The 26,608-nt window shown below is 42.0% G+C and overlaps 1 protein-coding gene and 1 non-coding gene across 2 annotated transcripts in view; both read right to left on the bottom strand.

Annotated features, from left to right (window-relative positions):
* Positions 1-24,922, bottom strand: part of slc37a1 (solute carrier family 37 member 1) — a 31,998-nt gene extending 7,076 nt beyond the window's left edge. Inside the window, exons 1-16 of the mRNA XM_039818265.1 lie at positions 24,734-24,922; positions 23,319-23,506; positions 20,559-20,640; positions 19,356-19,491; positions 18,926-19,004; positions 17,482-17,557; positions 15,880-15,956; positions 13,025-13,191; positions 12,613-12,665; positions 7,673-7,747; positions 6,924-6,962; positions 5,039-5,161; positions 4,254-4,344; positions 3,088-3,150; positions 2,629-2,714; positions 1,236-1,284 (exon numbers count right to left, since the gene is read on the bottom strand). Coding sequence (XP_039674199.1) covers positions 1,236-1,284; positions 2,629-2,714; positions 3,088-3,150; positions 4,254-4,344; positions 5,039-5,161; positions 6,924-6,962; positions 7,673-7,747; positions 12,613-12,665; positions 13,025-13,191; positions 15,880-15,956; positions 17,482-17,557; positions 18,926-19,004; positions 19,356-19,491; positions 20,559-20,640; positions 23,319-23,374 — 1,252 coding nt within the window. The 5' untranslated portion in view covers positions 23,375-23,506; positions 24,734-24,922. The remainder of the gene's footprint in view (positions 1-1,235; positions 1,285-2,628; positions 2,715-3,087; positions 3,151-4,253; positions 4,345-5,038; positions 5,162-6,923; positions 6,963-7,672; positions 7,748-12,612; positions 12,666-13,024; positions 13,192-15,879; positions 15,957-17,481; positions 17,558-18,925; positions 19,005-19,355; positions 19,492-20,558; positions 20,641-23,318; positions 23,507-24,733) is intronic.
* LOC120570676 lies at positions 13,538-13,642 on the bottom strand. Its single transcript, XR_005641100.1, has one exon. It is a non-coding gene; the product is annotated as a U6 spliceosomal RNA (small nuclear RNA).
* Positions 24,923-26,608: the final 1,686 nt, after the last annotated feature.

Genomic DNA, 26,608 nt, shown 5'->3' with positions numbered 1-26,608 from the left:
ACATAGCAGCCCCTTGTTGTCTAGAAAGAGGACAGTAATGCTTTATCAGTTTGATGTAGTGAGGCGTAGCAAATATGATACAGAAAGAAACTGAAATACCTGTCGGTAAATATGTCTTTTCCCAAATGGACTTTATCAAAGTGCTAAACCTGAAACTTTGGACTTTTAAAGCTACTAATGTAACTTCTTTTACATTTAAATGCTCACAGCAGGTCTTCTGTTTGTTAAGAGTAGCCTGTTTGAGTACTTAGTTTATTGTTGTTGTAGTACATAATACATTTTAAGATGAACACTATCAGACGACTAATTTATCTGAAGTAATATGTCTAAGTGCCATTTAGGCTTTTGCAGAAACGTATGATTTTTTTCTTCTTCAAAATTTGCACATCCAATAATTCTAAGATGCGGGTACCGTGGAACATATCACATCAGACTTGATAACACAAGATCCCGTGCTCTGCTCTTTCTCAGCGTCACAATTTATTGTCGATAATAACGTTTCGGGCCCTCTGGACCTTAGTCGAGAGTGACAAAATAAGTAATAAAACACTCTTGACAAAAAGGTCCAGATGGGCTGAAACGTTATTATCAACAATAAATAGTGATGCTGACCAAGAGCAGAGTGCGGGCTCTTCCTTTTTGAAAACATTAACAACGGAGCAGATGTAGGGTTAACCATGTCTGACTGGCCTTTATTCCTCTCTGAACATTCATGTAATCCCCATCTGTTAAAGGTCACGGCTACACTTCACTGTGGGAAATGAGTCCCTAGATAAATGTGTCTTATTCTTCTATTTCAGCAAGGCCTTTTTTTGCTCCTCCGTTGGCTCTTGAGAGCATTCTGAAGTGTAATAAGTATGTATCCAGGCTTTTAGAAATCACCAACGTACAGTACCGACTGTCCACCATCTTCAGTACGGCGAGTTGTTCCATTGTTCCAAGTACAGCATTAAACATCGTTTTTTAATTTAGGCAAACATGCAGACACATTGCCAGTGGGCAAGGTGTGAATTTGCGTGGGATTTTCCCCTTTCTGGTCTATATATCCCTGCCTCTGCTAATGATAAATCTGGATACTTGAGAACCCAGAAAATGTTTGGTAGTTTTCATAAGCAACAATGTATTTCTTCTCAAATCTTCCACCGAATAGTATTTGGTCAATCAACTAATAAATTAACCATGTGATTATTCAGCACAAGCTTTGATTAGGCAGAGGAGTGAGAGCTGGTACTTACCGATGGTTGGCCCCAAACCAAACTCGCTGATCATGGAGAAGCCATACAGCTGCAGGAGCAAGAGAAAGCATGGCGGTCAAAACACATTTTGACTTGCTATTCATAATTCACAAGTCTGAACACCTTAGCAGCAGCCTGGAAGTTAAATTAAGGTCAAGTGAACAAAAGGATATCTGGATGTAAATTGAGAACACTGTGCTGTAGCTTGCAGTTATCAGAAACGGCTAAAAATGGCATTCAAATATGCCTCATTTTCATGTATATCATAAACAAAAAGACATGTAATCTATCTATTGCTCCACTGTCAACAAAAACACCCATTTGGCTTTAGTAAAATCTGTTTGCTACACAGCATGGGGAGCCGGATGCACACAGACCCCTATTTCCGACCCCCGCGAGCAATCACGGCCATTCAAGTCAATGCTTGATAATCCACCAGCCGCGCTGTGACACGTGGCAGAAGCGTGCGTGAAGCGGCTCTCCGCTCTGCTATAGATACGCGCCAGGTCTATTTTCACACGAGCGGCGGGCCGTTAGGACAGCCGGGGAGGAAGTGAAACAGCGAGAGCATCCAGTTACCAAAAGACACCCCTCAACATCGTACATACGTCTAATCCACAACACCACGGACAACAAGAGAGTTATCTTGGAGGTGGAAAAACATAATACGACATCACCAATCTTTTTTATAAGGACACAGGATCGGGCTGGCCTCGGGCTTGTGCTCCGGGTTGCGCGTTAAATGAGCGGTCAGGTGATGTGTTTCGATTGGAGCGAAAATAACAGAGGCTGGCCACTGGAGGACTTATTTTATTTCTTTGTTCCAACTTCCAAGTGGCCTATAGCCTATGTTAGTCATGAATGAATTATGTTAAAAAAAAATTATAAATTATTCTTGACAAAAGGCAAAAACAGCTGTGTGCGTGCACACATTTGAATAATGTCAGGCTGTAAACGGGTTCGAGATTTTAAAAAAGGGGTCAGTCAAAATGTACTTGTCGGGCTGGGGCCTTGTCGGGCCGAAGTCTTAAGTCCCAATTACAGCTCTAGTAGATACTAGCTTAATAAACAGGGGATTGTTCTGTAAAGTACTGCGAGTCGGGAGGACGGAACAAAACCGGAACGTAGCACAGAAGAAAATCGGGGTGAGGCCTGGTGAAGCAGTGGAACCTGACTGTCAGCTCCAAACACCTTCCGCAGGCTCCTGCTTAAAGTGAATTCATTTATTAGTCACTTCTATGCTTAGCTAGTGTCTGTCGTACTTCTAGCCACAGGATACAGATTCTTCCCAAAGAAGAAATATGGGTCTGAACTTCCTAATCTAACATCGTTAGAAGTCACTAATACTTGAGGTTAGATTCTGGGTGAGTGTAGCAGCGCACTGGAAACTTACTGTAGGAGCAGCTAGCAGCAACATGACTGCACAGGTGGTGGCTCTCTTCCCTAGTTTATCAGAGATCACTCCTGCCAAGATCCCCCCTGTGGGTGCATGCATTTGACACACACACACACACACACACACACACACACACACACACACACACACACACACACACACACACACACACACACACACACACACACACACACACACACACACACACACACACACACACACACACACACACACACACACACACAGCTTGAATCCACTGTGGCAGAATATTTAATTATAAATACAATAACAGCTAGAAGGCAATGAGCCAGGAAAATAGCATGTAATAGTTTTATAAAAACCATAATGCACAAAACGAAGTAAGTAGGCTACTGTCAGTAAGTGAATTTGGGAAGAAAAAGTCACACACACAAGATAAGAGCCAGATAAGAGGATGATGTGAGCAAAGGCACCTACCCACTATTCCTCCCACATCAAACAGGGTGGAGAGATCTCCAGCCTTCTTGGCATCGAGGTGAGCTGAGACACACACACACACACACACACACACACACACACACACACACACACACACACACACACACACACACACACACACACACACACACACACACACACACACACACACACACACACACACACACACACACACACTTCAATTCTCTGGCACAGTCTTTTGTTTGACACAACAGTGGTGGTAATAAAACAGAGTGGGCTGGTCAGCCTACACACTGTACCACAGCACAACAACAATGTGACATTACTGTTACAATGCAGTGTAAAACCACCCAGCCAAAGGCCTGTTCATCAGTGTCAGTATCCACGCTAGCCTTGAGTCTCTTTCAGACATACAACCCTTGCCGTTATTAACCTGATGGGCATTAACATGATGGTCTCGTGTCTGAATGAGCACCTGAGGCAGTTAGCAATCTTACAGGTCAGGCCTGTAGCAGATCTGTATCACTTTAAACACGGCACAAGAAGGATCTGAACGCAGTTCGATTAACATTAAGGCTACAGCAGCAGCACAAGGTTAAACAGATAGAGAGAAATGCACGTCTTGTTCTGCCTTCTAAAATCACTGGAGGGCTGTGCAATCAAACAATCTCCAAACGGGATCGCAATAAACTGTATGTCGATAGAGGGCGGAGCATAGCTCTTAAACTAAGTCTGGATCAGTCCGAGCAATTAAGGTTTATTGTGTCATTAATCGTTGACGAGACAACTAGGCCACAGAGGAAAAAAAGGAGACCAGCAGCTGCCCTGGCAACATATTTGATAATGTACAGCCTGGCTGCAAGTCAAACACATGGAACTTTCTTTTTTTTTTTTTAAATGGAGGGGATCTCCAAGTGTCCAAAGATACCAGAATAAGTCACAGTGAACATGAGATAGATAGATAGATAGATAGATAGATAGATATTTCCTTAATTTTTAACATCATAACATGTCAATTAACAATTGAGAACAAGCAGATACAGAACATCGCAGTATACTAACATAAGGTGTTGAACCTGAAGGATTCATTTTTGACATTATTTTGTTTAGTTTCATTAGTGAGAATTCTGTGGAGAAACTGACACAAATCAAGACCAATGGTTGCAGTTGTGTTTGGTGCTCACCTGCTTTGGTGATATAGAGCGGCAGCCAGAAGAGGAAGGTGTAGCTGACCAGCTTGGCAAACAGCAGACACAGAGAGAACTCGATCACTCCCTGCAGAGACAAACAGCCCACACTTTAACACAAGCTTGTTCAGTAGATTTTCTGTGACTGAATGACACCGGTGGGGCTCAACTCTCCTGATGCAGTAAAACCTTCCTATAATAATGACCACTTGACCTAGTGGACCCAGTCTGATACAGGGACACACACACACACTGTCAGAATATGTTACCACAAGGCATTTTAGAGACTTTCTGACATTCAAAATAGCAGAGAATCTCTTCACAGACTGTAGGGCACGGCCTTATCAAACAGCAGACAAAAACACTTTAGTGACAAAAGAAAGTAACTATTGGACATACATTCATCAAGTGGTCAGAAACCCAACTCCAAATGAATGTTGATGTTGCTCTGTAACTGCTGGATGTGTAAATAAGCAACTGTCTCCAAACAAGTTTGACTTAACTTAAAACTTAAAAAGGTGATATGTTAATGATGTGTTCACTTGTTCAACTGGTTTCCGCTGCCCCTAAGTGGCCAAAAATCTGTTTTTGCAAGATTAAAGTAATGGCACGTGTCTGATGTCAAGAGATTAGATCTTGTTTACTGACTTTGTGATAAATGAGCAGGGGAAACTGTGGCCTGCAATAATCAGGATGACCCTACATTAGCATGGACCTCGGCTAAACACTTCCATGGTTCTAAGTAAGATTTGAGTGCATCTGTGAGTGTATGTGGAACTGACGGGTATGCGTAGCGCTCCCATGAAGCTGATGGCGGACGGCTCGGACTCCCTCTTCACCACCACGACAGGCTGCGCGGGGACACACACACTGTCCCTGGGTAACAGCAGCTCCGTGTCATAACTCTGAGGGAGAAAGGAGAGGAGGCGAGAGGGACGAGCAAGGGCAAAGATCAGGGGCTGCAGGTGGAACTGTTGTAATGTTCATTCAACATTCTCATCAGTTGAGTTCATGCACGGACTTTGATAACTTGAATGGTAACCTCCGACACATTCAGTGCGTTGACATGCACAGCAGTAACCTGAGTTATGGTTTTACTATACTGTATAATATACTATATACCAGGGGTTTTCAATAGGTGAGGTGCGTCTCCCCTGGGGGGCGCCAAAGGGCCACACGCGAAGAAAAAATAACTGAATGGAGCTCTGTTGATATCGGTAATTGTGCGTGCGTGTATTAGCTTTAAAATGCATCGTTTCCTTGTCCCAAGTACAATAGTAAAAAATATTTACATTTTATCAGTTCATTTACTGCACAGGCAAGTGTGTGGGTTAGGGCAGGCGGACGGGATTTTGGGGAAGGGGGGGCTCGGCTGTCCTTACCTACTCTAAGGGGAGGCTCACATTCACTCAATTTGAAAACCCCTGCCATATACTATAATATGAGTCCTTAAGGACTGTTAACCAGGGTATGAGACCTCAGATCTTAGCTGGGGTAATGTGTTTACATGGTGTCATCCTCACCTGAATATAACCATTTCATGTTTTTTTTAAGGATAATTTTTTGGGGCATTTATGGCCTTTGTTGACAGGACACCTTGAAGACAGAAAAGGGAAGGGAAAGGGGGGGACGACCTGCAGCAAAGGGCCGCGGGCCGGACTCGAACCCACAGCCGCTGCTAAGAACTCGGCCAACATGGGGCGCACACTTTACTGGGTGAGCTAGAGGTCGCCCCGTAATCGGGTTTTAAAGTGCAAGTAAACACACTGAATGTGTGACAATAAATGAAAGAGATAACGTAGCCAAACTGTGATTTGAAGAGTAATCAAAGATGACTTTATCCAAGTAGGCAACCAATTAAAACACCCTGATTATCCCGGGGGAAAAGAATGTTACACACAAGCACATTTGGGTCAAATAATATCAATGCAAGCATTTATCTAGGTGTGTAAACTCATTTGGTGTAATAGATGGGCAGGGTTTGCCGTTTAGACCTGACAGATAAAACTGAAGTGGAAATAACAATTGCATGCGGTAAACCCAACCCAACTATCATTCCAAAAAGGTTCAAGAACCCCTGAGGCTGAATCCAAATGTCCCGACTTCCCCGCACTTGCACACTCGTAGACTTGACTGGCGTGACCGCAGGAGTACCGAGGGCTGTTTAATTCCAAAAATATAATATTCATCAAGACTGCAAAAGAACATAAGCGCTCCTCCTGCAGCCTACAGAGAGGACCATTCTGAATGAAGTATTGTGGTGCTGCAGAGCCGTCCTGGCCTCGTAACACATCGTATCCTACTGACTAAAGAGAAAATCTTTGTGTGGTACAGATCCTCGCAAAAAAAATAAAAATCACACTATAAATCATTTTAATTTCTTTCAATGTTAATAATTTTCAATGAAAATGAGAATAATGATACAAAAACGATCATTCCCTCCAATATCATATCGCAATCGCAATATCAGTCAAAATAATCACAATTAGACATTTTCCTCATATCGTGCAGCCCTAGAGTCCACCATAGGGCCCAAGGGCTCAGCCCACAAGTCGAGAGGATGGACATTGGGATTCAGCCTACGAATGATTTTTTTTTTTTTTTTTGTTCATCCAGCATCCCGCGAAATCTGACCATGAAACACCTGGAAGCACTGCAGGAACTGACCTTCCTGTTTTGAACCCTATCCTCGTAACAGTAGTACTCCTGAATGGATTACAATGACATGTTAAAATGCTACTTACTACAGTGTACTCATTAATCAACTATTAATTGATTCTTTTTTTGCAGTTGAAACTACAGGTGCTTTCTCTTTTCCATGGATGATTAATAATTATCAGCGCGGGGCGGCCTCTAGTTCACCCAGTGGGAGCGTTCACCCCATGAGTCCTGCAGCGGCGCAGGGTTCGAATCCGACCCTCATCCCCCCCATCATGTCTATCCACTTTCAAAATAAAGGGAAGAAAAGCCCCCAAAAAAATAATCTAAAAAAATAATAATTGTCAGAGCAATAATGTAGCTCTTTGACTGGATGTACTGGTCATGTTTAAGATCACTGAAAAAGTGTTTTTGGGGTGATGTTTTCCATTCAAGCTGTTGAAACTATGTTTTCTCAATAAATGAACATTATATTTTACTGTTTTAGTTAGTTCACATGACAGATTGATCAGTATTTGTGTCTTTCTCCCTGGTTTGAAGTAGGTGGGGCTCAATTGGAAAAAGGTGACGTCCCACACTTCTGTGCACCAATCAGGGTTTCACAACATTTAAATCAGAATGTGATGACGGTTGTGGGGTTGTTTGGTCACTGTCCATCCAATCGGATTAAAGCCTCACAGTCCTGATAAAGACAGTAGCAATGCATGTCAAATACACACTGCATGAACATACACACAGTGACACACACACACACACACCTGTGTTTTGTTGTCTTTGTATTGCATATACATCTCTGTGTGTCCATTTTCACCGGTCCAACTCTTGGTTGGAACCTGCTTGAAAAGAGAACACATCACATTGTTATTCACACAAGTTCCACTTCATTTTTCAGGCATTAAAAGGATAAAGGGCCATCCACACCAAGAACGATTACAATAATGATAACCGTATCTATAAATGTAGTTTAGTTTTTCAAATCTTTTTAACTTAAGTAGATGGTGAAGTCCACACAACAACCATAACGACAGGGGTGAACGATATCGTTGGGATCACTTTTTACAGCGATTTGATGAACGATAGAAACACTGACAGCCAATCAAAATCCATCTGAATTTACAACATGATACGGCAGATGACACTGCGGAGAGATGGTGTATTTGTTCCACGCAGGTTGGAGCAGTGGTGTGATGGGACTTTTCCTCTCCTCTCGGTGGGGCTACAATCCTTTGGGTATCTCTGTGTATTTTTTAAACATTAGTACTTTGAAAGTATTTCTCATGTCACAGGAACCACTGAGAGGGAATCTTGTGTTTGGATGTTATTATCATGCTGTTGGTGATACGTCAGTGTTTCTGCACAGACCCGGTAATAACCTTTTCAGTTCATAAAATGTACCTGAATTTACAAATATGTAGGATATTACTGTTTTATCGCATAGTGTGGGTGTGTGTGTGTGTGTGTGTGTGTGTAAAGCTACAGTCGCCCCTTCAGACAGCTGCTGCTTGAGAGACTGTAGCTATAGTGACTGTTATAATACTCCACGTTGAGTGCTCCGTGCTCGTCTCTGCACGTGAGCCACCCACATCTCCGAGCTGCCGAGGTGACTTTAATAAACCAGCAAATGTGTATTTGTTCAATCCATCTTCATAATAGAATTGTATGTAAGTCCAATTTCATTATTGCGTTTTAAGATGTCTCTTGGCTATCAAATAGGTTAATTAGATTTTCGTTGTAAAGAACTAAGAATTCAAAAACACCTAGGGAAATCTGGCAGCAGGTCTCTTTTTAGGTGAAACTCCTAAATGGGACATCTTGATATAAGGGATCAGATTTCATTCACCTTCACCGGCGCCATCTGCTGTTACTTTGATTTAACAGCTGCTACATCAGGGGCCTCATTTATAAACATGGTGTAAGCTGCTCTCTACGCAAGAATTGGGATTTATAAAAAGTAAACTTGACGGGAAAATGTGCAGCGGTCCACGGACACTCTTACCCAGGCGCACGCACAGAAACGGGTGAAAGGAGAAACGGCGACACCCACGGCAGATGGATGAAACTGAGACCATTGTGTAAAATACATCAAAACATTGCCTTTCATTAATAATATGAAGAATTCACAAAGCCATTCTTACAATTAATAGCCTACACAAACACCTGTTGGATCGATCTGCGATGAAAACGGACAAAATAAAAGATACTATTATATATTCGAAAAAAGACATTTGCAAAAAAAAAAAAAAAAAAAAACTCAAATATGTTCTGTAATTATATTGGCATGTTATGGAATTTATTCTCATGAATAATACGCTAAACAGGACAAATAATGTCTACACTGATGCCGGTTTCGATGTCATTTTAATATGGTCATCATATACAGTATCAGAGTGTTTTATACAGTGTTTGTTTTTATGGCTGTAGATTGTTTAATTTTGCTTTAAATGTGTGTTCTATTGTAGGCCTGAAGCATGTTTTAACCATTGTGAAAGGTGCAATAGAATTTAAGTTTTACTAATGACATGCTCCTTGCGCAGAAGATTGATTCTGACACCTTTAGCTTTCCAGATACAATCAAATCGATGGGTATGAAAAGGCATGCCTTGCGTAATGACGCACAATGGCCGGCTTTGCAATGTTGGAAGATTGGAAAAAAATGGAGACAGACAGCAAGAAGACTTGCTGGCAAACTAGGACGAGTGGCTTATGAGCCGGTTCTGACTTCCTCGAGCTGTCCTGTTGGGTCTCTGAGCGGTTTTGGGCCCAGCGTTACAGAGCCGAGCCTGTCCCACTTCAAGAGGGGTCAGCACCGGTGTCCCGTGGCAAAAACACTTTCTCGGTGTAGCGCTAGGCGTTGTTTTGTATCAACTTTAATATCGGACCATTTCTTTTAAATTTGGGCCAGCGGTCCGACCTCATGAGGCGGTGGCATTAACTGCGTCTGCAACAGGTTGTCACTCTACAGGTTTTTTGGGCTTAAAGTGCTCATATTATGCTCATTTTCAGGTTTATAATTGTATTTAGAGGTTGTACCAGAATAGGTTTACATGGTTTAATTTTCTAAAAACACTTTTTTGTTGTACTGCACATTGCTGAGTATGAGGGCGTGCCCTGACAGTACCTAGGTAAGGACTACTAGCCAGTCAGAAGCAGAGTATGAGGGCGTGCCCTGACAGTAGCTAGGTAAGGACTATAGCACAGGCCTCTCTAAGGACTCTAGCCAGTCAAGAAGCAGAGTAGGTGCGTGCCTGACGCAGGTAGGTAAGGACTACTAGCCAGTCAGAAGCAGAGTAGAGGGCGTGCCCTGCGACAGTACCTAAAGGACTACTAGCCAGTCAGAGGCAGAGTATGAGGGCGCTGACAGTACCTAGATAAGACTACTACCAGAAGCAGAGTATGAGGGCGTGCCCTGATAGACTAGGTAAGGACTACTAGCCAGTCAGAAGCAGAGTATGAGGTGCCCCTGACAGTACAGGTAGGTAAGAACAGTAGAGCCTGACAGTAGGCTACTAGCCAGTCAGAAGCAGAGTATGGGCAGTATTGCCGCGGCAGCTAAGGAGGCGCATTATAGCAATGTGGTTCCAAAGTGACAACGTCTGTCTCTGAAGTAAAGGCTGGACTACAATAGAGCTGTTTGGAGCAGTTTGTGAACAGTGTTTTCTGTTGGAGATGGTAAGTCCCTTTGGTGGGGACTTTGGGCTTTTTCACTTTGTAACCCTATAACGTGCACAAAAAAGATGTATAACAATAAAGGAAAGGGAAAAAGCCAAAAAGCATGATATGAGCACTTTAAGAAATGCCCACACTGTGCCATCCAAACCATTTTTCCTCTTTTCCACCTCTCTAACAAGAACTACAACTTCACATTGAGTCCTTTGCTTTGTTTTCCTCTGTGCGCATGTCGTCAGTATGAATGAATATTAATTTGGGGCGTTTCACTGACTATTTAAGAGCAGCTATGGGCGTGACACAAAGCCGCGCCACATTTAGAGTCGATTGTGATTTATTTTAAAAAGGGAAACCAGCGTAGGACGTGCGTGCGCAAAAATCTGAATATTTCTGTGCGTATGCACGTCCTGTCCTCGTCTGTATGCCACTACTGATGCAAATTTGCCGCACAGTTTTATAAATGAGGCCCCAGATGTTAAAACAGCATCATTAATGTATGAGAGAATCTTATAAAGTGACCCATTTGAGAAGTTTCCTGATATTCCAGAGCATTAACCAGATCCTCCGATTTCCTCGGCCCAGACTATACAGCTGGGTGACAAATAAAGGCAAAAACAAGAGACATGTCGTTAAATCTCTACTGGAGGGTTGAACACCATTCTCATTATGTGTTTGGTAGATGGCTCTGCAGAGTGCTGTCTACAGGAGAGGCCCTTTCACACAGAGCATGATTTGTGTGCATGTCATCTAAAATTGTATCACTCAATGTAACAATACACACACAAGAAAATTGCATATATGTGATGTCGCTTGGTTCAGCCAAGTTCATCATGGCAACAGCTACACAGCAACATGCACTGTAACAACAATGCAGGATCACCATCTGGCAGCGGCTGACACTCCTTAGTGAAGTCCCTACAAACTAGGACTACATTCAGGTATTGGCTCTCCGAAACCACTTAGCAGTCAAATTAAAACCTGTTGTACTAAATAAATGCTCACACCTAGAAACAGGTTTGTGTTAGTCTCTCCTCTCTGTGCACGGACACATCAGAAGAGCATGCTCAGGCTTGCTAACAGCATCTCTTCTGACTCCATGCTCCATGTTTTAAAACTATGAATACCAACTTGTGCTTTCTAAAAGGCCATTTAAAGTCTCTTCGTTTAGTGACAAAAGACTCTAAAACTCTTTACATCAGGCTATCCCGTTGCTAAACCAAAACCATTCTGCTCCCAATTAAGATCTGGATCATGAATATTTTTGTCATGGCTGTCGATGTGTTTTCATCTTTTGTACTAATAGTGTAATTGTTTAACTCTGTGTACTTTTCTTTCTTTTTTTTTAGCAGAGATGCTCGGCAATGCAAAATGAATTTCAGTGTAAACTGATAATAGAGTTATTGTATCTACTTGTCATAACGGGCACAGCTGACCAGAGTGGATTAACACGCTTTCAAAATGGCTCACTGTTATCTGTCCTTTCATGGTGTTGAAATGTATTGAAATAACTGGGACTAAATTCATGTCCCACTAGATGTAAATATGTTTGATGCAACAATATAGCCTCAAAACACCGTTCCCCAACGTCCCTTAGGTGCTCAGCTGGGTTCAGATCTGCTAACTGTAGAAGGGTTTATCATATGACTCACATCATTTTCAGCCCTCGTGCCCTGTATAGAAGCAAGTTATGTTTCACCACTCATTTATTAAAAAGGAACACGGAGATGAGAAGGGTATGTATGGACTTATCTAACTCTGGGGGTTACGGTGAATAAGCTAAATTCCCAATAAGTCGCCGTGTTCCTTTAAGGTTTCTCCTTTCATTTGCCACCAATCTGTATAACGTATAATCTCAATTTAATTTCACAAAAACCTAGCAATGAATGAATCCTGAATTGAGACACACTAACACTAATTTGGCACTAGTGAATGCTGGTACAGATTACACAGTGGCACATATAAAAAGTGTTCACAAGAAGAAAAAATGTGTTTCCATTTACAAAAAAAAAAAAGAAATGCTCTGTGTACTCACACTCTTGCCTGGAGAAGAACTTTGAGCATACATGCTTTTCAAGTCATTTGGATCTGGAGAGGGGAAAATAAGCCATGAAGTGAATGAGGCTCCTCAGATTCACAGCTGTGAAGTCCTGCTAAGAGCTGCTTCTGTTCTTCAGAGAGCCAGCAAACAGAAAGAAAACAACTACTCTCACAGCTAGTTACAGGTTTTCCTTTCTTCTTTAGGCTTTTGTACAAACAATTAGTGTGCACTGTTGATGGAAACTTGTGTTATTAAAGGAAGAGAAAAGTTAAGCCTGTTAATATGTTTTAATATGTGCATTAACTGCACAATAAGCTAAATCCCTCATACACATTGAGAAACAAATCAAGCCTAGGACCAAAATAATAAAATATTGCCATCAAGCCAATGAGGAGGCTGCACTCACGCTCAATGAGGAAGAAGAAGCAGACGACGCCCATGACTGCGATGATGATCCCCGGTACGATGAAGGACATGCCCCAGTTGGAGGAGACCCAGTAGCCGGCGATCAGAGAGCCCAGGATGTTTCCAACTGAGGTGTGAGAGTTCCACAGCCCCATGACGAGTCCACGCCTGACAGGAAGACAGACACATCAGCAACTTCTCTCTCAATCTCCTCCTTTGCTGGCCACAGGAAGATTCCTGTGTGCTAAATTGAGTCATTTAATTCCTCGCAAACGCTTACTGTTTTTGTGTTAAAATCCAGCTAAATGCTGCAGCTGAAATGAGCTTGCATCACACCTCCACTAACTGAAATGCTGTACGTTCTCCCCGTTTGCTGAAATGAGTGGGAACACTTTTTTAATAAGTGGAGAGAACAAATCAAAACGCGTTTCCTAAATTACGGTGGCAGAGCATTCCACAATTTAAAAAAGGAAGGAAGAAATAATATATAAAAATATAAAAATCACATTTTAATGAAACGTGAGAACGCTTCTTGATTGTGCATGTCATCTTTGCGCCAGGGGCCACGCTACTCCTCTCTATCATTCCCAGTTCAGTACATGTGAAGTGAACGGAGTACTAATGGAACTTTAGGAATGAACGGTTCTGTTCCCAGAAATAGCTTAGTATAGTAAATGGTTAGCAGTGGTATTAAAATAAAAAGGACCACACCATTTGGCACCTTAACTGAATTATGTTGGCATCAGGCATGTTTTTAAGCTGTTAAATGTGCTACAGCTAACTAACTAACTAACTAACTAACTAACTAAACTCACTATCGAGCCGACAGATGCAGCAGCAGCAGTGCAGGTTTTCCTGGTGAATGTTTATTTGATATCCCATTCAGCAAGCCAAGTCTGCAGATAAGAAGGCAATGGGTAGAAAGCTAACGTAGGCTGTGGTTCAAAGTCTGTCGTTCTTTTTTGTGTCTGTCGCAAGCTGCGGTCTGTGTTAGTCAGTGTCACTGTCAGCCACTGATAAGAGCAGTGACGTCATACTTTTTCATGACTTGATTTACAGAGCAGATCTGTAGACTGTAGCAGACATTATATTGCACTACATAATGTACTTGTATGTATGTATACATAATGTATACATATTATTGTAATTCATATTGAATTTTAACATACTAATAATAATAAACTTACCAATACACTGTCCCGTAAATCTGTGTTTCTCAAACTTTTAACACCACGTACCACTTGAGAAAATATTAGGCTCTCCAAGTTCCACCATCATGGCCCACGTTAAAATAGAGTAGCATAGGTCTACGCTATTCAGCTACGGACAGTTCACACAGGAGTAGGGCTGCACGATATGAGGAAAATATCTCATTGAGATTATTTTGACTGATATTGCGAATGATAATTTTTGTATCATTATTCTCATTTTCATTGAAAAATATATATAAAAAAGATTGAAGTGTGATTTTTTGCAAGGATCTGTACCAAACAAAGATTTTCTCGTCAGTCTGTAGGATAGGATGTGTAGGCCAGGACGGCTCTGCAGCACCACAATACTTCATTTTAGAATAGTTTGACACATATTTTGCCTTTAAAAAATATTGCGCCCCCCCCCTGCAATTTTGATATTGCACTAGTTCATATTGTGATTTCGATAAAATTGCGATTAATTATGCAGCCCTACACAGGAGGCAGGGTTATTCCTAAATACATTATTTATTGTTGACAGCCATGCTGTACTTCCTCCGTCCCGCTCCAACTGAATCCAAATTTGAGATCACTCAGGTCTTATCTCCTTATTGTTTGGCATCATTTGCTGCTAGCAGGTGCGGTGGAGACTTCACCGCCGCTGCTTCATAATAATGTATTTAATAATGCACTTGTGCTCGTCCACTATAGCTTCAACAGGGCTGTTCGAAATATTCTCCTCCTCATCCACACTTCTCTTTTTAAATGGTTCCTGTTTGGAGCCATGATTTCAGTGTTTTTGAACCATTCATTTGACCTCTGCTCACTATCTTGCCATCACAGATCGTAACTAATTATGGACGTACAGCGTTTTCCCTGGGTTCATCAAAGACTTAGGTGCACATATTTGGCGAAGGGGGTTCAAGGGTCTGTCCTCAAGAAAATGTGATGTTTTTCAATGAAAGAAATATGCAATTTGACATCATTTTGAACCATTCTAGTCACCATACCTGTGTCTAAAACTTTGGAAAAGCTAGAGCAGGTAAAAATAATAAATTAAAAAAAACAACACTCAAAAAACTTAAAGACAAAGCTTGCTAAAGAAGTCCAACTACAATCATTAGACCTGAAAAAAAGTCTTTTAGTTAGTTTGATGCTTTTTTCTAAGTTTTTGGTGCTTTTTTTGCCGCATTTCACATTCATTCAGCTTAGGTGCTGACAAAAACGTCTTGGGTGCTGCACCTAAGACTTATAATGGAAGGGAAAATCCTGATATATGCGCACACCGTCCATGAGCATAACTATGTAGCAAGCTGATATCGAAAACAAAAAGATTACACTTAAACAAACACTAGTTTTAAATTACTTTTAACTGATCATATCTTAAGTATTATTGTTGGAAATGTTGTAGTATTTCTATAGTATTGTTTTTAAATGTATTTATTTCATTTAAAACATATACATATATCAGAGATTCCATCCGCGTACCACTAGAGGCAGCTCACGTACCATCAGTGGTACTGCTACCACAGTTTGAGAACCAGTGCCGTAAATCATACAGAACCAAAAACTGTTCCTGAAATGTCCTTTAAAACAGAAGCCAAATTGGAATACATATTTAATGTTTTCCACTGTTAAAGCCAGTCTAGGAATGATTAGACCTCACCTTCCCTTTCCAAACCAGTTGCTGATGCAGGTCACCACACTGGGCCAGCCAGTGGTTTGGACCAAGCCGTTGGCCACCTGAAATCACAACAGGACAATGAGCACAGTATTCATTTTACAGTGGGATATTAGAAACACAGCTACACATATCATTTGTGTGTGTAAATGCATGGGTACATAAACCTGTGATTGTGTGTGTGTACATGTGTGCGTGTCTCTTTGTGTGTGAACATCCATCGGTGTACCCTGGGTTTGGAGTGGCAGAATGGCTTATTCATTTATCTTCTAAATGTAGCGATGCATACCAGACCCACCTTGTGCAAGATATTTTATCCTACCAGCTTCAGCAATGACACAAAAGCTAGCTAAGTCCAATTTGATTTTGTATCTACATGCTCCCTTTTATAAAATCATCCAGTGTCACACAAACAGACCTTTGCCTCAGACCTGATGACCCAGAAAGCCCGGCTGCTGTTTTATATTGTCTCAGTGACTTCAACTGTTTAATGACTTTCTTCAACTCAATAACTGAAAAATCAGAAATCACACTGTTCAGTCCCCCAAATCCCATCAGTGTCATTTGAGAGTAGCCTTGGTCCCTTGTCTGCCAATGTGAAGCCCACTTCCAGAAATGTGGGAGTAGTATTTGAGTTAAAAAACAGTTAAAAAAATATGTCCAGTCCGGCTTTCTTCAAATTAGAGCCATCTCCAGAATTAAGCCCATGCTTCATCACTCTGACCTAGAAAAAGCCATTCACATCTTCTCTGGACTTGATTACTGTAACTCCCTCCTTTCTGGCATCAACCAAAAGTCACTCTCTCGCCTCCAACTAACTAGTTCAGAATGCAGCAGCTCAGGTTCTCGCTGGCTTTAACCGACGACGTCACATCACCCCAATCCGGGCTTCTCTCCATTGGCTCCCTGATCGATTTAGAATTCATTTAAGTTTTTACTGATCACTTTGAAAGCACGCCTGGGTCTGGCTCCAAGCTGTATAGCGGAGTTGTTGACCCCAAATGAGCCAGTTGGCAGCCTCAGATCCTCTGGCGGGGCCCTTCTGGCAGTTTCAAAGTCAAGGCTTAAATCTAAAGGTAGCCCAGTCTTTGCCGTCAGGGCTCCACCTGCCTGAGGAGACACGCTTGCGGAATCACTGACTTTGTTTAAATCACTTCTTATAATCCATTTTTTATAGACTTGCTTTAATGAGATGTTGTCTTTGTATTGCTCTTTTATTTGTATTTTATTTATTTATAATTTTGTGTTGTTATATACTGTTGTCCTCGGAGTATCCTGCTTTTGTCTGTAAAAGCACTCTGAACTTTTTTTGAAAGGTTCTATAGAAAGTTATTATTATTAATTATTCTTATCCTCCTTCTTCTTATTATTATTATCCACATTAACCTGTGTCTCAAGCAGAGAGCTGAAGAGGATTTCCCTTCTAGCAAGTGTATCAGTGCATGTCTGTGTGATATGTTTACGGTGTGTGCACCTGCCGGCTCTATTTCCATGACAGTGCTTTGACTAGTACAAGCATCGCAAGTTGGCACATTCCTTGTCAGGGTGTTTCATGGTTTATGTACGCAAGCGTAACAACAGTCAAACAGGAAACAGGCCACTGGTCAGCATGCCAATCCGCTGTCGGTACAGGCGAATGGGCAGGCGCTCCCCGATGATGCCGCTGCACGGACACACAGAGGGGACATCTTAACTTACTCTGATCAATGAGGCTGTTAAATGTCTACCTACATGCAAGATTTGTTTCATAACCTTCACCAAGGAGGTTCAGTTTCAGTTCTGTTTGTTTGTCTGTTAGGTAGCAGGATAAGAAACCTGTAGCGAGATTTCAGAGAAGAATGGTGTAACTCTGCCTATTTCAATTTAAATGAATATAATAATAAAAAACTGAAGATTGCGCAGTCTTGGTGGAGGAATGCACTTTGTGAGTGCTTTCTCGGTTGTTACATGAACAGACTCAATGTTATGGTAGGTATACCTAAAGGAAAGATTTGTGAGAGGCAAGAAGTGCAGTTGGGATGAATATGTGCAGATTTTCCAGAACACAAAGACAGAAAACAAAAATGAAGTCACAGAGCCCTATCCTGCACCCGGGCAGCGCAGCGCAAAGCCCAACACAAGTGTCTTTGCTAGTTTAAGACCGACCCAGTTGTTTCCCGTCCAGCGTCCACGTCGTTTAAATAGCAAATGCACCTGCACCCATCTGTGGCCCATGGCTGGTCTTACAGGGAGGTGTGTTCAGGTGCATTCTGGGAGTATTGCCATCTTGAGGCAGCGGGAAGGGAACGCGCCATTGACCAACAAAAACCTGGTCTAAAGTCAATAACGCAGCATTTCATTGTTATTTTAACAGAGCATTAGTAAAATGTGCCTAGGCTCGTGCACAGTGTGTGCACACTGCTTGTTACACACACACACACACACACACACACACACACACACACACACACACACACACACACACACACACACACACACACACACACACACACAGGGACACACAGCAGCACACACATGCAAAATATTACAAATAAAAATATTACGGTGCAAATCCTCCATCATAACAGCAATGCTCCAAGGTCCAAACGCGCCTGGCTTTTAAAAGGGAATGGGAGATGATCTCTGATTGGTTGATTGCATGTTACGCCCAAAACACACCTCTGATTAATGAAGACAGTAAGTACAACCCTTTAGAACCATGCACCCGGCGCACAGACCCTTTTTTCTGCCGTCAAACTAGCAAAAGTGGATTTGGACACGCCCTAAATGCACCTGCACCAGGCTGACTAGCTCCAATGTGGTCTGGCTTTTTCTGGTCTGAATGGGCCATTTTTCCTTATTTAAATAACACATCCAGATACAGATTGCATTTTAGTGCCACGTGTAAATGTAGTTAATTAGTTAGTTATTTAGCTATATAAGGTGGTTGAATGCCTTATTAATATGTGTATCTGTTGACAGATATACTTTGGTAAATGTACTCTTCACCACTGCTATGAATGAAGGTGCTCTCCTCTTCTTGTCATCTTACCTGAGGTACATTCCCACTGCATAGGCACAGAGGAAGGAGTAGTCCATGGCTCCCAGCAGCTGTTTGTAGTTCCTTTTATCTGAGAATATATAGACGAGTTGTATAGTTCAGTACATATGATTTAGTTCATCCTCAGCTGTTTATTTTTTTATTATTATTATTATTATTATTATTATTATTATTATTTTATTATTATTATTATGTATTCAATTGTGTATTTCATTTCATTTTCATTAGAAACTAATTTTCTAAATATTAGCAAACTTGTGAGTGCTATAGAGACAGTAATCCAATAGCAGAACAACAGTATCATGTTGATTCAAAAATACTAAGATGACTTCAATGCATCCAGTACACACAAACCTCTGCCACCCTTTGAACACCCTCCCCCAAAAAAACCTAAAATGTCAGGAGTCAAGCAGATACAGACCAAAAGGCTTCCAGCTACAGTCCATGTCGGTGTGGAGAGATGGCAGGGAGGGCGGCTGCCCGCTGCCGCTGCTGCCGCTGCTGGAGGCAATAGTGGCTAGCTCATTGACAGATGAGCAGTTCTTATGAAGCTCGCTCTGTCAATCAAAGACAAGAAGTGCACTATTCAGTTGGCTAGAAAACACCATGTGTAACAGGCACACAGAGTGAGGTGAAAAAGATGTGCCTGAGGTGTAAAGATTCTGCCTAACCCTATGTTCTTTATCCATACAGGTTTGACTTCTTTTGTGAAATCAAAAGACTGGGGGCTGTCCTAACAAATGACAATATCATGATATATTACGTCACAATGTCTGAGAGAGAGAGAGAGAGAGAGAGAGAGAGAGAGAGAGAGAGAGAGAGAGAGAGAGAGAGAGAGAGAGAGAGAGAGAGAGAGAGAGAGAAGTGATTTCTATACTGTATACAGTGTCTGTAACTTTTGAAGAAAAAAAAAATTGTGTACAATATGTTATATTGTACGGATGTAGAATAGTATGTTCAGAAGAATTCATTTTACATGTACCAGACCACCAAGCCTCAGTCAGCCCGTATTCCAAAGGAAACTTTTCTGAATGACTCCAATTTTTGTTTTATAAGTAATTTCAAACTTATTTGTTTGTATTCTGGGATAAAGTAAGGGAAGCATTTAATTCACCTTTCATGTTATATGTATTTGTTGCTACATTTTAATCCAGCCTACACCCTAAAATCCACCAATTTTAGGATCAAATGTAACACAAAAAATTGTTGCGTAGCACTGTCTTCCAGCCTTTCCCCTTTTTGGGCCAATAAGTGTGAATGTAGCATTAGGCAGACATGTGGACTCATTCAGTTTTTTGCTTGTGGTGTTATGTTGCAAGGTTTCAACTACATATCTTTTCCACAAGCATATGCTGGTATGGCACTGGGCTGCTGTGAACCTAAAGGCTAATTCCCAGTGCAAAGCTTAAGCCTTTAAATAAGATTAAGATTATTATTATTATTATTATTATTATTATTATTATGGAAATTCAAAATCAATTGAATTTAGTCTTGCGTTTTAAACTGGCCTCTATAACTGTCAGGGTAACTGGCTCAGGGTGTGTTACTGTATGTGTGGATGCAGATGCCCACAAGCTCGTGAATGTGATACATAGAGTATACTATACCAATGAGCATATGTTACCTTGACGATGCTAATGGGTTTCCTTGAGAGGTGGAAGCTGGTGTAGAGCAGGAAGGTGAGGATGAATGTGAGAGCTCTGTACCTGCGGAGAGGAAACAAGACTATTCCTGACAAAGCCATCACAATGTATCATTCGTCAACGTTACACCCTTCTACAGTTTCACACAAACAGGATATCCTGTAACTTGGGTGTGTACTTTTCAATTCACACGGTTTGCTTTGTCTCTCAGTCATGTAATCTCACTCATCGGTATGCTGTGTTTTTGGAATTTAGTTTTAGAGTGTTCAGCTTTTATCTGTGCTGATATGTAAAGCACAGGTGAAATAAACTTGGGTTTGTTTGCCATCCTGACGGCGTGAGTGTGTGCGCGTGCACGCATGGGTTTAGTGGTAATGACGAGCTTCGCAGTAATCATCAGCTGGCTGGAGAGCAAACAGCTGAGTCTACGCCAGAAATCTGCCTCTCATCTGTCCTGTCGTACAGGCATTAGGCTGCTCGTCAGGCACTGCAGCAGCCACTTGAGACGGAGCAAGGAGCAGTCTGAGATGACTGCAACTAGACACATTCTTATGCAACAGCTGGACGACAAGCTGTGAGCGAGTTCCATTGTGTGCCCTGAGTAAAGCAGGCTGACAAAAAACAACAGCTAGATAGCTGGCAAGAGACCGCTCTTACCCAGCTGTCACCGAAAGCCTCCCTGTAGCACACACCACACTGTGTGTTAAAGCTGCGCATGTCTAACTGAAACTATATACGCTGTATATACAACTAACAATTAGGATTGGGCATTGAGAACCGGTTCCAACTTGGAACGATTCCAATAGAATGGTTTTTTATCTGATCACCGGTTCCAAATTTCACATGCAAAGGTTTTGGTTTCTACATGGGCCACGGTACTTCCAGGCGCTCGTTGTGTTGCAGCCATGGAGCACAGCAAGTGGCGCTCTAGTGTGGCTTTATTTTACACGGGTCCTGGCTCACTAAACGTTGAGAAGCTAGCACTGATTAAAGATTAAACCATACCAATCCCATGCTCATAATGACATTATTGATGAAATACTGCTGCCTTGTTAACACACTGTATTGTGCAATGCATTTGTTATTGTTGCTGTTGTGATTTGTTGTTGTTGTTGTTGTCCTGTTATGTTGGATGCTGCTATATGACCTTTTCTTGGCTAGGTCTGACTTGCAAAAGAGGTTTTATTCTCACTGCAACTTCCTAGTTAAATAAAGGTTAGGCTATATATAAATTGACTGTGGGACAGTATAGCTTACGGATAAAAAGACCACAACGATCCAGTCACTTCATCTGCCAAGTTAATCCAAAGATGAATTTGTCTTAAAATCAGAAACAACGTATGTCCATATACCAGTTTCCCATTTGCATATGTTGCCATGAGGTCATAGAGACAGTGGTGCCGTTTCCTGCACTTTCATCTCTAAGGCAATAAAAGCAGTACAAACACAAGACTACCATTCTGCACCTCCTCCCCTGGCTGGCAATAGGATGCACATGCAAATGCACATGCACGCATTGCACACACACGCACTTTCGCCACTTTGCAGCAGACGTGTTGCTCTGTGTCCACCTCTCTCTGTGGACAGAGCTGGCACAGCCTGTCTTCTGTAGGCATTCTCTAGGTGTGCCTGTGTCGGCCAGTCTCTACGGCCAGGCTGTGCTCACTGTAAGATAGATGTAAGATAGTTTGCCACTGTGTACTGTCTGTTTAGAGCTCAGAAGTTTGTTTTGAGTTTTTTGTGGTAGATGTCCAATGCTGTAATGTGTTTTTCTTCAGCCATGATTTGGTAGGGCCAGATTGTGTGAGGGCTGTCCTGAGGCCTTGTGCTGTTAGAGGAGGTAAGCCCCGGGATCAGCTGGCTGTGGGGACTCTTCTCTATGTTCTCCTCTGGGCAATGGAGGGCTTTGTAATGGTACGAGTCGGGCTCACTTGCTTTTAGGTGTTTGCAGAATTTGATTACTCTTTTTTTCTATTCTAAATAAAAAAGGGGAAATTGGCCTAGTTCAGCTCAACATCCATTGTTGGGGGTGTTCCTGTGCACTTTAAGAATACTCTTGCAAATCTTAGTTTGTAGTGTTTCGATACGGTGTTCGTCCCATTTTTCAAAATCTTGATTTACAAGAGGACCCCACACTTCACTACCAGACAGTGTAAAAGGTTTGATTACAGACTGGAATATTTGAAGCTAGATTCTAAAAAGGTATATCTATATGTTTGAAGACTTTTATAGCAATCATCTTCCCTTGTCACGGAGATCATTAATTGCCAGATTGAAATTCCATGTTTTTAGTCCCAAATATGTGTAAATGAGTGTGTGTTCTCTCATAATCTCTTATTCTCTCTCTCTCTCTCTTATTCTCTCTCTCTCTCTCTCTCTCTCTCTCTCTGAGAGTGTGGTCTAGCCCTGCTCTTTATGAAAAGTGTCTTGAGATAACTTATGTTATGATTTGGCACTATAAATGAAATTGAACGAATGACTAAGACACCAAAGCATTCAAATTCATATCTGTGCTCTCATGGTACACGGGTGGTTTCCAACATGGTTTACACTTTCAAATAGACAGACTGTTAAAGACTGAAACAGTTGGCAAACTATTCACACTTTCCCATCAGTTTCACATTGCTGGCAAATTGGCAGTCAGAAATGAAAACATGTACAAAATGACAGCTGAAATTCAGAGGAAAGACAAATATTTTAAAAGAGACTGAAGTGGCTTAAACAGTCAGATTCAGACTCACCATTGGTCCCTGTCAAAGGACACCAGCAGGCGGATCCCAGGAGGAACGATGGCCATGTTAGGATGCAAATATTGACGATCGCAGAGACGGGCAGCTGATGTGGACTCACGCTGAGGACGCTGATGGGGTGCGTGCAGACACAGTGGTGGCGCCTCGGCTCATCTCCATCTCCATCTCAGAGGAAGCTGCTGGGAGATTTGCAGCAAAAAGATACATGGCTGACACAGTGAGCACTGAAGCAGGTGGGGGGGGGGGAAAAATCAGGAGTCTGAGAAGAATACAAGAGAGGGAGAGGGTTAGTGGAGGAGGAAATAAGGAAAAGAAATGATATGAGAGGAGAAAGGTATAGCTGAAGAGATAAAGAAAGAGACGGGGAAATGGAGAAGTCCATCAGTGAGGACATGAAAAGGTCACAATTACCATAAGGTGCCAGTTTCCCAGCTGGTGTAATAGATTGATTTTTACTACTCAGCTTAATCCACATCCAGCCGTTACCATCAGAGCATTAAAAGCAGGCTCACGTATCAGTTTGACACAGACATTTTAGAATAACACAGGTGAGGAACTTCTCTGAGGAGGTCTAGCAGTAGCTACACTACAGTAACACTACATCACAGCTCTGGGATACCACATGCTTTTGCAGTTGGAAACATGATGGGCCAGGAACTGCATTAGCTGGCCTGCATAAACACTTCTCTGTCTGCTACAGTGGAAGCCAGGGAGCGTGGTGGCCACGTTACAGCCAGGAAATCAAGCTATGCATTTCACTCCGGAGAGCTTTAATAACCACTGCTCCCATACAGTTGTAAATCTCATGTGGCATAGCTTCCTGGTTTAACCATTAAAGCTTTAACTTAATATCCAGCTCTATGGCTTTCAACGTTACAGCTTACCAAAGCCAGTGGTTCCTGCTGCCTCTTGGTCAAAGTTTCTAGTTCCCAGCAATGAAGTCTAAACGAAAGCCAATACAACCCAGCCAAGAAACAGACCGGACGGTGAATTTAGACTTTAAATCCTTTTTTTTTTGTCCAACGAGACTTCAGTGTTTGCGGAGGCTGAGAACTTCAGACTTGGGAATATATATCCGACCCGAAGCTACTGTAATTATATGTTCTCTCTTCCTCATGTAACGTTAGCGTCAAGTTACTGTTGACCAGTTATCAATAATGTATCGACGAACAAAAGAACAAAGAAACCTTGAACGTCGCTACATCACATTTCCCACATTGTATGGCGTGAACAATAAAGAGGTTAGGGTAAATCACAGGCTAACGCCAAGCTTCCTTCTCATTGTAACGACAGCTAGCTAGACCGCATCGCGGCTGGATCAAACGTTTAAACCAACCGTCGCTCGGTCGGTCTGGTACCCAAGAGAAATTCGCCACAAACACTCCATTCCCTGCTGATGGGCTTACCTCGTACGGGAACGTCGACGTTTTTTTTCTTCAGTTGAGCGACATATCCTCCACTTCCTTGTTGTGTGAAAGCCACTGTCACCTCAAAGCCATACACACACACACACACACACACACACACACACACACACACACAGCTGGGCAGCTCTGACGTCAGCCCATGCTCCCTGCTGCCGCTCGGAGCTCAAGTTGCTGCCGTTCGATCTAGACTTCTGAATTAATAAACGCCTCGTTGTCCTATTAACCTGGCTGTAGCCTACCCATGGGCATTGTGTTGTAAATGGTGTAACGTGCTGTATTTGTACTATATTGTATTTTATATTGTCTATAATAATAAAGTTAAAAATTATGGTTGCTTAATCTTTGACCATGCCTCACTGTGGTCCACAGTCAAATATCCCTACTGTTACTGCATGGACAGCAATGGAAATCAGCAGACCTCCCGTCATTCATAGTATTCACATTCATTGTGGCTTCCCCCTAGTTTAGCCTACTCTAGCACCACATAAGACAGCATTTCCTCTTGTTTAACACAGAAGCTGAACTAAGCTTGTCCAATCTCTTCCTCTAGTTTGACAGTATAACATATAAGATGTAGAATGTAGAAAGAAAAAAAACCTGGCTACATTTTAATAAATTACAAAGAGGTTTGGGTCTACCAAAGATGTTATATTATTACTATGCTTTTAACTAAAGGTATCTTGCCCACTGGTCACTACCTCCTGAGAGAGCCCCACCCTATTGAGCAATCTGTTCTTGCCCCAGTATCACCCTTACAATGCCTGTCTGTTAAACTGTATGGTGAGGCAAAAACACATCAGATAATCTCTCACTTCTATGTCATTTGGACCAAAGTGGCCCGGCTGTTTGAACTGGATCCATATCTAAATACTTTATCAAAATCCAAAGTCATGTGTTGGTAGGTAGATCCCTTGTTTTGAGGGATTGGTCGGAAAAGGGAATTGTCACACTAGATGATCTGTATCTCGGTGGCATTTTGAAATCCTTCGAGGGTGTGGTACAGCAATTTCGAATCCCCAAGTCTCCATTTTTTTTAATATTTGCAACTTTGCCATCTGTTGGTGGCGATATTTTTATCCAGTTCTTTAGTCCCCGAAGGCACGAGCATGTTTAAAAAAGTTCATGAGGCTTCTGCTTATGCAGAACCTTGGGGACGGAGCCTGGACGGCCCTCAAAAAGACATGGGAAAGGGATCTGAGTATTACACTGGATGATGAGAAGTGAATATTAAAACTATGTCACGCGATGTGAGGGTGCGCCTCATTCAGTTCAAGATCATGCATCACTTCTATTGGACTCACTCCAGATTGTTTAGGATCGGTCTGAAAGACACACCAAATTGTTGGAAATGTAAGACAGAGGATGGCCAATTACTTCATGTCCTATGGTCCTGTGATAAGGTCCAGGAATTTTGGGGATACATGATAACCTATGTGGGATTGCAGAGACCCAGGTTCCATTCAGCCCAAGATTATTTGTTCAAGTAGATTGGTCAATCTTGTGCGGGATGGATAAGCACATAAGAAACAGGGTCTAGACTATTGAATGATAGCCAGACAGATTATTTTAAGGGGATGGAAGAATGAAGGGGTACCGTCAGTCCAGGAGTGGGCTTGTGAGACGGCTTAATAGTCTTGAATATTGTAGTTACTGTGTCATCTTTTCTTGATTTTTGTCTGGGTGGGTGGTGATGACTAAGGGGTGGGGGGAGGGGGGGGGGGTTGTTCATGTTGCGAGTTGTATGGTGTTAAAATAAATTAAAAAAAATCCTAATTACAACAACAAAAAAGGAAGTGGTACAGTTTTAATAGGTATCGCAGATATTTAACTTTAGAAATGTTCCAATGTATGTGA

This window comes from Perca fluviatilis, chromosome 12, assembly GCF_010015445.1.
Source record: "Perca fluviatilis chromosome 12, GENO_Pfluv_1.0, whole genome shotgun sequence".
Classification (NCBI taxonomy): Eukaryota; Metazoa; Chordata; class Actinopteri; order Perciformes; family Percidae; genus Perca; species Perca fluviatilis.
This window is presented reverse-complemented; position numbering and strand designations above follow the sequence as displayed.